The sequence below is a fragment of the Anomaloglossus baeobatrachus genome, chromosome 8 (assembly GCF_048569485.1).
Source record: "Anomaloglossus baeobatrachus isolate aAnoBae1 chromosome 8, aAnoBae1.hap1, whole genome shotgun sequence".
NCBI lineage: Eukaryota > Metazoa > Chordata > Amphibia > Anura > Aromobatidae > Anomaloglossus > Anomaloglossus baeobatrachus.
The window spans coordinates 101,239,141-101,253,571 of record NC_134360.1 but is presented as its reverse complement, the minus strand read 5'-3'; the positions used below and the strand labels follow the sequence as shown (position 1 = coordinate 101,253,571).

The 14,431-nt window shown below is 44.1% G+C and overlaps 1 protein-coding gene across 4 annotated transcripts in view; it reads left to right on the top strand.

The window, feature by feature from the left end:
* The window catches only part of EP300 (EP300 lysine acetyltransferase), a 508,128-nt gene that overhangs the window by 360,356 nt on the left and 133,341 nt on the right, over positions 1 to 14,431 (top strand). For 2 of the 4 annotated variants that reach the window (XM_075321927.1, XM_075321926.1), the window contains exons 20-21: positions 9,780 to 9,860; positions 13,999 to 14,055. In XM_075321927.1, the coding sequence (XP_075178042.1) occupies positions 9,780 to 9,860; positions 13,999 to 14,055 (138 nt within the window). Of the gene's footprint in view, positions 1 to 9,749; positions 9,861 to 13,998; positions 14,056 to 14,431 lie in introns of all 4 variants that reach the window. The other 2 variants (XM_075321925.1, XM_075321924.1) reach the window with 1 other exon arrangement.

Here is a 14,431-nt window from a genome sequence, read left to right as displayed (position 1 = left end):
TCCGCTGCTGCTCCCCAGCACCCACTGCTCCGCCCCCACCACCACTGACCCCCTTCCTTGCTGCTGCCCTCCCCCCCCCTCACACACACCTTGTGTGTGCTCACCTCTGGCCTCTGCTCCTAGCAGCTCAGTGGGGCAGCGCGGTATACAGTATATCTCCCTGCTTGTGTCAGTCTGCAGAGCGTTGCTCCTCTTGACATACACAGGAAAAGCCTGCAGAGCGTCGCTCATGACACAGGAGGAGCGATGCTCTGCAAGCTATATATCCCTGTGTATGTGTGGTTTCCACTCACTGACAGCAAGCAGAGATGTTGGAGAATATTTCTGCTCACTGAGAGCAAGCAGACGTGTTGGGGAATGTTTCCGTTCACTGACAGCAAGCAGACATGTTAGGGAATGTTTCCACTTATCCTTTTGGAAACACCCAGATTGGGAGGGGGAGGTTTGACATCACACACAGGAGAGCAGATTCTGCCCACTTTTACTGCAGCTGTAATGTGAGATATTTCTACAGTACCTCTGCAGCAGGATTACAGCAGCTGTTACCCCTAGTGTTTGAGTGGAAAATATCAAACTTTTATTTTTTATTTTTTTTTTAATATTTCTCTCAATTAAAAACAAATATGTAAACATAACATTAATACTTTATATTTCTTCAGTTAAAATTCTGACGTCACCTTCCCTTTAAATGCCGCTGTCAATTATTGGGTCATTTTTTACTGCAGAATGAACACCAAAAAAACCTGTGAAATTGTTTTTCTCAACTTGACTTCAGTTGTATTTTTTTCCCCATTTTCCAGGACACCATAAAATGGATGGTGTCCTTTAACCCCTTAATGTCTTCGGGCTGTACCGGTACATCCTAAGCCACCATCACCTGCGGCTGCTGGAGGAAATCGGCACATGTCTGAGGATTTTGTACAGCAAACATGTGTGCCTCGCAGGCACGAGTGGATCTTTGATCCACCAGAACCTGTTAACCTCTTTAATTGCACTGTCAAAATGTGATAGGGCGATTTAAGTGCCCATCGCTGTAAAACTTCACTCACCTGGCTCCATCGGTGGCGCCGTGACATGATCACTTTGAGCCGATGGTTGTCGTGGTAGTACCAGGTCATGTGATTACGCCTGTAGCTTACATGACTCACTTCCTGCTTCACCCGGCGAGTGCTGCGTGTAACGAGGAGTGTTTGTGGTGATCACAGGTCTGTACCTGTGATCATTAGAAATGAACGAGCGATCAGACTGCTGATCCTTATAGTCCTCTACAGACTAGTAAAAAAAAAAATAAAAATAAAAAAAATAAGTTAAAATCACCCCCTTTCGCCCCAATGAAAATTAAAGGAATACAAAAATAAAAAAATATACACACATTTGGTATTGCCGTGTTCAGAAATGCCCGATCTATCAAAACATATTAAAATCAATTAATATGATCAGTAAACTGCATAGCAGGAAAAAAAAAATTCCAAAACCAAAATTACGTTTTTTTGGTCACCTCAAATTTTGCACAAACTGATATACCAGGCAATCAAAACGTAACATCTGCGCAAAAATGGTACCATTTAAAAAAAAAATCAGCTCAAGACGCAAAAAATAAGCAGTCACTGAGTGCCAGGTCCTGAAAAATGAGAACGCTACGGGTCAAGGAAAATGGCAAAAAAAGTGCGTCACTCTTTTTGCACAAACTAATCATTTTTTTTTTTAAATTCCTTAGATAAAAGTAAACCTATACATGTTTGGTGTCTACGCACTCATACCGTCCTGAGGCATCACACTAACAATCAGTTTCACCATATAGTGAACAGGGTGAATAAAATATCCCAAAAACAATTGTGCAGTCACTTTTTGTTTTGCAATTTTTCCGCACTTAGAATTTTTTCCCCGTTTTCCATGGTTTCATTTAAAAGTACAACTCATCCCACAAAAAAACAAGCCTTTATATGGCAAGATTGCTAGAGAAATAAAAGTTACAGCTCTTTGAAGAAGGGGAGGAAAAAAAGAAAAACGCAACATTGGCTGTGGGTGAAGGGGTTAAAAAACAAGCCCTCATACAGCTGTTAGTGTGAAAATAAAAAAAATTGCTGGTCTTGGAAGAAGGGGAGGTAAACTTAACAGTGCAAAAACGAAACATTTCCTGCTCCTTAAGAGGTTAACCCTTTAGTGACGGAGCTAATTTTCACCTTAATGACCAGACCAAATTTTGCAATTCTGACCAGTGTCACTTCATGAGATTATAACTCTGGAACGCTTCAACGGATCCCGGTGATTCTGAGATTGTTTTTTCGTCACATATTGGACTTCATGTTAGTACCAAATTTAGGACAATATTTTTTGTGTTTATTTCTGAAAAAAATTGAATATTGGCAAAAATTTTGAAAATTTAGCAATTTTCAACTTTTGAATTTTTATACCGTTAAACCAGAGATTTCTGTGACACAAAATAGTTAATAAATAACATTTCCCACATGTCTACTTTACATCAGCACAATTTTGGAAACAAAATTTTTTTTCGTTAGGAAGTTAGAGGGGTTCAAAGTTTATCAGCAATTTCTCATTTTTACATCAAAATTTACAAAACCAGTTTTTTAGGGACCACATCACATTTGAAGTGACTTCAATAGGCCTAGATGACAGAAAATACCCAAAAGTGACACCATTCTAAAAACTGCACCCCCCAAAGTACTCAAAACCACATTCAAGAAGTTTATTAACCCTTCAGGTGCTTCACATGAACAAAAGCAATGTGGAATGAAAAAAAGCAAAAATTAAATTTTACCTAAAAATGTTGCTCTAACCCAAATTTATTCACTTTTAGAAGAAATAACACAACAAAATGGACCTCAAAACTTGTTCCCCACTTTCTTATGAGCGCGCCGATACCCCACATGTGGTCAGAAACCTCTGTTTGGACAAATGGGAGGGCTCGGAACAGAAGGAGCAATATTTGAATTTTGGAAAGCAAATTTGGCTGAAATAGATTGCGAGCACCATGTTGCATTTACAGGTCCGCTAAGGTACCTAAACAGAAGAAATCCCTCACAAGTGACACCATTTTGGAAACTAGACCCCTCAAGGCTTCTATCTAGGGGTATAGTGAGCATTTTGGATCCACAGGTACTTCACAGATTTTGTTAACGTTACGTTGTCATATTGAAAATTTTAATAATTTTCTCAAAAATGTTGCTTTAGCATCAATTTTCTCACTTTTTCAAGAGGTAATTCCAAAAATTTGACCTCAAGGTTTGTTAACCACTTTTTTATGAGCGCGGTGATACCTCACATGTGGTCTGAAACCTTTGTTTGGACAAATGGGAGGGCTTGGAACGAAAGGAGCAATATTTGAATTTTAGAAAGGAAATTTGGCTGAAAAAGATTGCGGGCACCATGTCGCATTTGGAGGTCCCCTAAGGTACCTAAACAGCAGAAACCCCGCACAAGTGGCCCCATTTTGGAAACTAGGCCCCTCAAGGAATTTATCTAGATGTTTGGTGAGTACCCTGAACCCCCAGGTGCTTCACAGAATTTTATAACGTTGAGCCATGAAAAAAAAAAAATAAAATTTTACCACAAAATTGTTATTTCAACCAGGTAGCTTTTTTTTTTACAAGAGTAAAAGGAAAAAATTCAGCATAACATTTATTGTGCAATTTCTCCTGAGTTTGGCGATACCTTATATGTGGTGGAAATCAACTGTTTGGGCGCATGGCAGGGCTCGGAAGGGAAGGAGTGCCATTTGACTGCAAAATTGGCTGGAATCAATAGCGGACGCCAGGTTGCATTTGGAGAGCCCCTGAGGTGCCTAAACAGTGGCGGTCCCCCACAAGTGACTTCATTCTGGAAACAAGACACCTCAAGGCTTTTATCAAGGTGTATAGTGAGCAGTTTGAATCCACGAGTACTTCACAGAATTTGATAAGCTTAGGTTGCCATATTGAAAATTTTCATTTTTTTCACAAAACTGTTGCTTTAGCATCAAATTTCTCACTTTTTCAAGAGACAACAACAAACCGTGGACCCCACAGGTTGTTATCCAATGTCTTATGAGCACAGGGATACCCCACATGTGGCCAAAAACCTCTGTTTGGATAAATGAGAGGGCTTGGAATGGAGGGAGCACCATTTGAATTCTGGAAAAGTTGAAATAAATTGCGGGCACCATGTCACATTTGCAGGGCCCCTTGGGTACCTATACATCAGAAAACCCCCACAAGTGACCCCATTTTGGAAACTGGATTTTATTCAGGAGTATAGTAAGCATTTTGAATCCACAGGTACTTCACAAAAATGTTGCTGTAGCAACAAATGTCTCACTGTTAGGCTATGTGGCCATGATCCAGCGACACGGCATCTAGTACACAGTGTCAGCCTCCTGCAGAGATGAGTGTTGTCCACGGGAGAACGCAGCTGCCCAAGCCCACGATTTGGGTTCAGGCCGCTGTGGAGCTCTATGCTACCTGCAGAGAACACTCATCTCCGCAGCATAAATTGACATGCTGAGGCTCGGGAAGCTGCGCCACAGGTCGGTTTATGCTGCGGAGAAAAGAAGCACATTGGGCATGGGATTTCTAAAAATCCTTCCACTGTGCTTCTACTGCACAACGCAGCGTTATGGACACAGGGAAAACACTCTGCGCCCAAAACGCTGCAAACCCTGATTGTGGGCGCACAGCCTAAAATGCTACAATGGATGAATGGATAGATGTCAAACAAATATAACGTCCCATTCCCCTGCATATTCTAAGCTGGCGCCCTTTAGTGCCTTTCATGTGGCACTAAAGGGTGCCTAGCCTTGTATTTAGCCCCCCAAAAAATTAATAATTAAAATAAACGACGTGGGGTCCCCCCTATTTTTGATAGCCAGCTAGGGTAAAGCAGACAGCTGTAGCCTGCAAACCACAGCTGACAGCTTCACCTTGGCTGGTGATCAATTTGGAGGGCTCCCCAGGCGTTTTTTTAAAAAAAAAAAAAACGTGGGGTCCCCCCCAAATTAGATCACCAGCCAAGGTGAAGCGGACAGCTGGGGTCTGGTATTCTCAGGGTGGGAAGAGCCATGGTTATTGGACTCTTCCCAGCCTAAAAATAGCAGGCCGCAGCCGCCCCAGAAGTGGCGCATCCATTAGATGCGCCAATCCTGGCGCTTCGCCCCAGCTCATCCCGCGCCCTGGTGCGGTGGCAGACGGGGTAATATATGGGGTTGATACCAGCTGTAATGTCACCTGGCATCAAGCCCTGGGGTTAGTGATGTCACGGCATCTGAACAGATACCCGACATCACTAACCCAGTCAGTAATAGAAAAAAAAAAGACAAAAAAAAAATTTATTTGAAAAAACACTCCCCGAAACATTCCTCTTTTACCAATTTATTGAAAATAAAGAAATTCCGGTCGCTGTAATCCATTTTGGAGGTCCCACGCCGGCTCTGGATCTTCTAGAATATGGGGGGCACGTTCAGGGAACGTATCCCCCATTTTCTGGAAGAGCAAGCTCTCCATGAGCAGTGTGGGTGCAGTAATCTGAGAATACTGCACTCACACTGCCCCGGTCCAACCTAGGGCAGAGTGACCTGCAGTAACCTCATTCCAGAATATGAGGGGCATGCTCACAGAATGTACCCCCCATTTTCTGGAACAGCAGCCTCTCCATGTGAGGAGTGTGGCTGCAGATCACTGCACTCACCCTCCCCCGGTCCACAGTGGAGCCTGTGCATCAGCGACGTCAGCAGGATTCCTGCTTGCAGGGATCCAGCTGACAGCCGCTGTCTGCGCATGCGCCGCCAGCATTGAAGAAGAAGGAGGCGGCGATCGCGGGCCCGGAGCGGCAGACAGGTAACGTATAACCGGGGGCTTGGGGGGGGGGGGTGACGGGGGGTGACCTAGTGGGACCTGGGGACACCTTTCTGCCGCATGTGACGTGTCACATGCGGCAGAAAGAGCAGAATGAAGGCGGCCGCGCGCTGTGCGCCGCCATCTTCCACGCTCCGGAGGGGGGAGGGGGGAGGCGGCTCTGGAGACCGGAGGGGGCTCCGGTGACCAGAGGGCTCCGGTGGACCGGAGGAGGGGTCAGGGGGAGGACATTTCCCTCCGATCTGAAATGTTTGATCATTTCAGATCGGAGGGAAATGACTGCAGAGCCGGCGCCGGCGGCAGTTTTCTGTGCGCTTCGGCGCCATTTTGGATGTCCGGTGGGGGTAGGGGTGGGGGTGGGGGGACTCTCCGGTACCGGGGGCTTTGGGGGCACTAGGGGGTTAGATTTCTTTCTCATCTGACATGTTTGATCATGTCAGATGAAAAAGAAATCAGTTTTACCGGCCATTTCTTTTTTTTTCATGTGTTCGTCGGTATACGGTGTATACCGCCGATCACATGATCGGGGTCCAAAAAAAACACCCCGATTCATAATCTGGGGGGTCTCAGCTACCCCCGGTAGCTGAAACCCCCGAGATTTTCGGTCGCTGGGGGGCGCTACAGGGTTTTTTCGGGCCGCCGCTTTAAAGCGGCGGAACAGAATAAGTACCCTGTTTTGCCGCCGCTTTAAGTCGTACGGCCGTCGTTATGAGGTTAAATAACCACTGATTTGGTAAACATTTACATACCTGCGACCTTTTAAGACTCCTGTTTACACAGGCCAGCGCTTAATAAAGCACTCTAAGGCTATGTGCCTACGGGACTATGTACCTGCGGATTTTACCACGGAAAACCTGCGGATTTATCTGGATTTTCTAGAGAAATCCCTAGGTTTTCGCAAGTACAGACACTCCCCATGTTATCCTATGGGACATGGGGAGTGCTGTGTCAATGCTGCGGTATGTGCGGCTGCAGAATATGCTGTGGATGTCCCGCAACCGCGTGTAACTGCATGTCAATTATTCCTGCGGAATTCCCGCCTCTCCACTATGGAGATAGAGGCCGGGACTTCCGCAGGTTTACCGCATATTTTTCGCTGGAATCCCGCAGCAGTGGATAGCTGCAGATCCAGGGTGCTTCTGCGGGAAACCTGCGGATATATCCGCAGGTACAATGTCCCGTGGGCACATAGCCTAAGTGGTCGATCTGTACGAGATCAAGTGCACATACACTGCTCTAGTTCTTTGTATTGACATTCAACTTTGTGTCCTGTTGATAGCGCGGCATAAGACTTCTCTCCATATTCCACACATTGTTTGTGTCGCACAGGATGATATATCACCAAGAAACATTCTCGTTCTTGATAATCTTGCAGTATAACTGAATGTTCAAACAGTTGCTCACTCCCCATTTTGTCGGCTCCTGATCCAGAGCTCCTATCGGTCCAGCAAAAGCACAAGCATCTGACCCCCACCATTGGCTTTTTCCAGAACAGTAGAGTCACTGTGATCTCTAAGTTAGACAATGCTCTGAGCCAGAATGGTCACTCACTCAAGTAGGAGTGTCTGCCCCATCAGCAACACAAAAGTGAAGAGGCAAGAGAGACGTGTGCTGCTGAAAGCAAGTGTTGAGAATAAAGGGAACCTGTCTGTCAAAGTTACATGCAGCATGAACAGCAGCAGCCTGGTTGCACAATTGCAGCCACATATATGATCCTCAAAAATGCTCCAGTGTTTCAAAAAAGGTGTACTTTAATGATCCGGCCGGGGGCAGACCCAGTCTGTTCTCTGTACCACTGTAGGGGATTGACACGTCTCTCCCTCAGGCGTACGTAGGGAGAGACTACAGATCTTTACAGTTTATTTTCTCTGAAACGCCAGAACGTTTGAGACTATACTAGGCTGCAATCGGGCTGTGATTCATGTTGGTTTGGGCAGAATGACTCTCCTGACAGATTCATTTTAACATTGCAGACCAGATTATTCATTTTAAAATCATGGCTATATGAAATTCCTAGTGATTAGTTCCACTGTATTTTTGCCATTTATAATTTTTTTTTTTAGTATTCAATGGCTAGAAACTGATTTTTGCCTTTTTTTTTTTTCTTTCTACACAATCTCTTGTAATCCCGAAGGATTTTTCCTACTAAACTATGTGAACGCAAGTTATTTCGTTTTTTTTCTCCCTATTTTGAGATGTAGACTTTGCCTCCAGATCTTCACTAATTGGGGCATATGACTGTTGACCCCATGAGTCTTTGGCTTGCCTCTCATTGGCCAGCTAAAGAGACTTTCGCCTTGTGTTTTTTGTTCTTACAATGCATCTAAATTAAAAGCACCTTTGTAACTAGTTTTTCTAAAGACCATCCATTGTAGATTTAGGGTAAAAGGTCCTGATTCTTTAGAGATTTTGTCATCAGAATTTCACATTGCAAACTTTGTGCAAGTAGCTCTTTCGAAGACAAGCTCAGCAATATCTTTACATGGCCAGTACTTTCCTCTGTTACTGAGAAATTGGTGTTTGAATCTAAATACAAGGGAGGCTGAAAAACTATTGTAAGTTTAAGACCCCGTCACTCCAGCTCTATTTCCCACTCAGCACCGCATCCTCCTTGACGGAGACATCGACTCTTTTGCCTGAAGTCACCTAGTATAATCAGTTTTTATATATTTTTTTTTTTATTATTTTTTCTTTTGCTGAAAACACTGCCAAATCACAGCGTGTGAACAAGCTGTAAATTGTGGCATGCCTATCTGATGATGCACATTGTTGGGTGCAGATAGTGAATACATTTTTTTTTTTTTTTCTTCAACAATCAGATTCTGAATATAAACTAAATTTGAAAATTAAAATTGTTGAGTGAACACTAAAATCTACTAAACTGTGTTCGTGATGACTTTTTATTTTTATTTTTTTTAATGGAGATTTGTATCTCAGTGGTTCCGGAATACATACTGAGTAGTCAGGTCCCTGGAGTAAGACTTCTTTCTATTATCTCCCTAAATTGTTGCTTAAACTGTTTATGAAGGTTTTCATTTAGATGCATTGGCCCTATATATATTAATATATTTTAGAGGAAGAAAAAAACCAACCTGCTCACCATTATAGTCTGTCTTGCAGTCTGGAGCTTGGATACATTAATCGTTAATCCCCCAGGACGGAAGTAATAAAGTCCACAAAGTCCAGCACATAAACTTCAAGCTTCTTTATTTTTCAACATTTCCATGAACAACTTATGCCATTTCTCCAATTGTTATTCCCCCACACGTTTCAGATGACAGGCATCCTTACACATATGATCATGATTAAGGATGCCTGTCAGCTAAAACGTGTAAAGGAATAACAATTATATATTTTTGTGTATATTAATAGATTCACATAGGTGCGCGTGTAATGTGCGTATGTATTATTATATCTATATCGCTCATATAGTGACGTTGGTGACTGGTCAAGTTAAACCATATCTCTAAGCGGAGCAAGATGACAAACTCTACCCTTGTCTCTGAACCTTGTTTTATTAGTTTTTGTTTAATCCTCACTTTGATTTGCCGTGATGATTTTGCTGCTTGTAATCCCATTTCAAGAGAATCCTTTGCTAATCTGTGCCTTGCATTGGCTTTCTGCTTTGTCTTGTCTGTATTGTCTGGCTTTTGTCATGCCCACCCCAACCCTGCTTTTTTTTTTCTCTGTTTTATGTTCATTTCTTGCCCTTCCCTTGCTTGTACCTGTGGTGGCTTTGATTGCAATGAAATCCCAAAAATCCTTTAAATTAAAAAAAATTACCTGGGCTCGTGGCTTGGCCTGATGTGACCTCCTGCGTACACCCTGTCTCTCTCCTGCAACATCCTCTGACTGATGGCTTCCCGTCTCGCGTGGTTCGGCGGTCGTTGCGTGAACGCACAGTTCACCCAAATATGGCCTTCTTGCTGATAGGTACCACTTCTGTGAGAAATGCTTCAACGAGATCCAAGGGGAGAGTGTGTCTCTAGGAGATGACCCCACACAACCACAGACGTAAGTTGAATTTTTTCTATTATTATACAAATGTTGCATATGTTTTGTATATGACTATGTAGGGTTACGGGTTTCTACCCTTGCAGGTTGCTTACTTGCTCTGTAGATTGATCTTAAAGGGAATCTGTCAAGCAGGATTTTGCGATTTACTATGAGAGCGGCTTAATATAGAGCAAGAGAGCCTGATTCCAGGGATGTGTCCATTTATTAAGCTGTGTGCTGTAGTTTCAATACGATCAGTTAGATCAGTAGGAGATTATCACTGACTGACTAGGTCTCAGATGCAGGCAAGTCCATCTAATTTGTGTAACCCTGCCCCCATCACTGATTGTCACCAAGCTTATGATGCACAGTGTGCACAGGAGGCTGCCAATCATGGGAGTGGGCGGGGTTGTACAGGGTTAAACTATCAGACCACTGCCACATCTACAACAGAGAAAACAAGGATTCTATCCAAACTACGCCAAGAGGCCCAGCAAGTATGACACCTCGCTGGAATCAGGGTCTCTGCCCCTAAATCTTGCTGATCTCCTATTACATAGCAATAACCTGCTGATAGATTCCCTCTAAACATGTTAAGCTCAAATAGTGAGGGCTTATTAGTACTGCATGCTTTCTGCTGGTCTTAGTAAACCTGGGACATTTTACACCAACAAGTTTTGTTTTCATGCTTTAAAAATGTTTTAATTTACACCAGTCACATTTCTGTTACCCTCTGGAGTACTCTGCACCCTTACACAGCATTCTACCACTTTTAGAAAAGTTTAAAAAGTTGCAAGTTATGGAATGTGCCATAAATTTCACCTATTTTTTACACAAAGTTTAGTGAACATCACAATGCCCACAGTATGTCGTTAAATGCCATACTAAATAGCTTGCGGATTGCTGGCCCTGGCATCACAGTTGACAGCCTGTTTATCAAGGCAGCCTGTCGCCAGATTCGTCCCTTTTTAAACTGCGACCAGTGAGCTTATACAGTATTCTGGAATGCTGTATAAGAGCCCAGGCTGCTCTGTAGAACATAAAACATCATTTATTATACTCACCTCCGAGGCAATCTGGTCCGATGGGCATTGCAGGACTTGCTCCGGCACCTCCTCTCTTCCTTCCATCGCTATCCTCCTTCCCAGCTCCATGTGGATCACGCATACTTGGTCATCCACACAGAGGCCGCCATTGCGCATTTTGTCACGCACTGTTTCTCTCTCCCACACTGAGGGCAGAGCAAAGCACTGTAATGCGCATGGAAAAGTCAAAGATCGCCTGCGCACTACAATATTTTGATCAATCCTCAGCCAGGCAGAGGGAAGTGCAGAGGAGCTCAATGGAGGCCTCTGTGTGGATGATGTAAGGCGCGTCATTGACATGGAGCTGGGAAGGAGGACTGCCACTACACAAAGATAGAAAAGGCGCTGGACCCGAGAGCAGCAACACCCATCGTTCCGGACTTCCCTGCAGGTGAGTATAATAAATGATGATGTTTTTTATATTCTATAGAGCAGCCTAGGCTCCTATATACAGTATTCTGGAATGCTGTATAATAAGGGCTCACTGGTGGTGGCCGCAGCTTATAAGGGTAAAACCTGGTGACAGGTTGCCTTTAATCATTTTAATTAATAGATCTTTAAATCATAATAATTAATCTTTATTTTTATATAGCGCTAACATATTCCGCAGCGATTTACATATGTCAGCAACACTGTCCCCATTGGGGCTCACAATCTAAATTCCCTTTCAGTATGTCTTTGGAGTCTGGGAGGAAACCGGAGTACCCCGAGGAAACCCATACAAACTCCTGCAGATGTTGTCCTTGGTGGTATTTGAACCCAGGACCCTAGCCCTGCAGTGCTAATCACTGAGCCACCGTGCTGCCCTTAGGTCCACAATTGGATGTAGTATGATCAGACCATGTCCCTCTACCCTCGTGTTTATGGGAAAATCCCTTTTAAGGTTTTGTTCAAAATCTGAAGAAAAAAAAAATTCATGGAGCAGATGTTAAAATCCGTGTCTCGCTCAAATGTGCATGCAGAGTGTCCAAATGCATATCATAAGGCTATGTGCGCACTTACCGGATTTTGCCGCGGATTTTCCGCGGATTTGCTGCATGTTTCGCTGCAGAAAATGTTCATAACATCTCTGCAGTGAATCACCAGCAAATCCTATGGAGAAAAAAAATCCTGTGCGCACTGGGCGGAATTTGACAGCTGCATGTTTTGCTGCGGGAATCCCGCAGCAAAAACAAGTGCATGTCACTTCTTTTCCGCACATCGCTGCGGGATTTCACTCCATTGACTCCAGTGTTAATCATGAAATCCCGCAGGGAATAACGCAGGCAGCAAATTCTGTGCGGTTCACTGCGTTTTCCTGCGGTATTTCGCGGTTTACCTCCGGTAATGTGCATCGCTTGTCTGCGGTTTTGCAGGGAAGTGATGTCATTACAGGAAGAGGAAGCCGTGCAGAGTAAACACACACACATCACACACACATAGACATCACAGACACATAGAACACACATAAAAAGAAAACGGAAATATAGAAAAAAAAGAACGTGGGCTCCGCTGCATATTTACCTTCCAGCCGAGGTAAGCACACAGCGGCGGCCCGGTATTCTCAGGCTGGGGAGGGAGAGGGGCAGGGATAATGTCCCCCGCCTCACTCCCCCTCCCGCAGCCGAGAATATCAGCCGCAGCTGCCCCGGCACTGTCGCATGCATTATGCGGCACTACCGGAGTGTTCTCGGCTCTTCTTGCCACCGTGTAGCAGTGGTGGCAAGGTAATACAAGGGGTTAATGATGGTGGGGGACCACCGCCATTAACTCCAGGCTTGATCATGGCAGCGTCTATGTGACAGCTGACATGATCAACCCGTAAGTAAAGTGAAAAAAACACAGACACCGAAAAATCCTTTATTTTAAATAAAACCAGCAAGCCTCGTTCACCCTTTTATTAACCCCTCCCGCACCAAAGCTCCGGCGTAATCCACAGGTCCGACGTCCTGCGCTGCTTACATCCAGCCGCGACTAACACACAGCGCTGAATGAAAGCAGCAGACAGCAGAGGTAATTACCGGTCATTTCCCACGGCCGGTAATGTGAACTCACTGCCGACCGTGGGAAATGCAGCGATCTGTCCTCTATCTATCTATCTATCTGTCTATCTATCCCTCTATCTGTCTGTCTATCCCTCTATCTATTCTTCTGTCTATCTACTATCTCAGAATTAAATGACTTTTTTTTTTTTTTTTTCCAATGTGCTTTATTGCATTGAATGCAATAAAGCACATCCCAACCCGCACGCGGCAAAACCGCGGCAATACCGCGAATAATACCGCGGTAAAACCGCAGCAAACCGCATGCGGTTTTCGGGTGCGGTTTCCCGCGGTTTTTTACCGCGGGTGCGGTAATCTTTGAGAGCATGTGGAATTTTCACAAGAAAATTCCATTTCCCAGTGCGCACATAGCCTAACACCTCTTTTATGCCAAAAGTCTCAAGCCTGCTCTTATACAGAAAAACTTATACAATACTAACTGTCCAACAGAGCCAGCAATTCTTCTTTGGTTGTTTTTTTTAACTGATTTTTGAGGTTTTCCATTGAAAAATTACAGACATGTAAATGGCATGATAAAGAGAGCTCTTCAAAAACTAAACAAGCATTGATTTAGAGCAGTAATTTTCAGGGGTTAAAAGCTATGGCCAGTAAGATCCTTTCTGCAGTAGGATTGCTCTCAAATACCCCATACCACCTGGTACATATGAAGTTAGCAGATATAAGCACACAGCGGCATAATAACCCAAACAACCATCGCATGGCGTTGTGGCCGAAACCAAGTCCACAGGAGCAGGAGGATGGTTGGGGCTGTGTGTCTTCTGCCATATTTAGGTCTAACAGCCTTTTCCCCCTTGTCTACATACTAAAATCCCAACCCTCCAAATTACCCATAAGGTCTACACAAAGGAGTGTGGGAGGACCACCGCACCAAGATTTCAATAAAGCAACTCCTTCTGGGACATCAGGAGACTCCTGATGGGAGTGGGTGGGTCTGCATTCACCAACTGTGTGGTGTTTAAAATCTGTGTGAAAAAGTCTTTGTTAGCGTTTTAATCTTTTTCTTCATGCATTTGGTTTTGTGAATTTTAGAACCATCAGCAAAGACCAGTTCTCCAAACGGAAAAACGACACTCTGGATCCAGAACTGTATGTATTCTGTGTAATTTACTTTATCAATACATTTTAAGTTCTTTTGTTGCTGTTGGATAAAATACTTGGTCATACACTGACAGGGTTATTCCCATCTCTTGGCCGATATGGAAAATGGTATCTAGGTCCCAGTTGCCGAGATACAAAGAACATCCGCTCTCCGGTGCTTGTGTAACTCCCATAGACGAGAATTATGGATCCCACACAAAGTGAGCTAGACTGGGGATGTCACTTCTGAGTTGTGGAAACCACATTGCCCACAGTGCTGCACTGTTTCTGTAATTCCCATTCATTTCTGTGGGAGATACACAAGTAGGGTAGCACAGCTGTACCCAGCTGTTTCTGTAATCACTCCTCAGGTAGCCACAAAAGG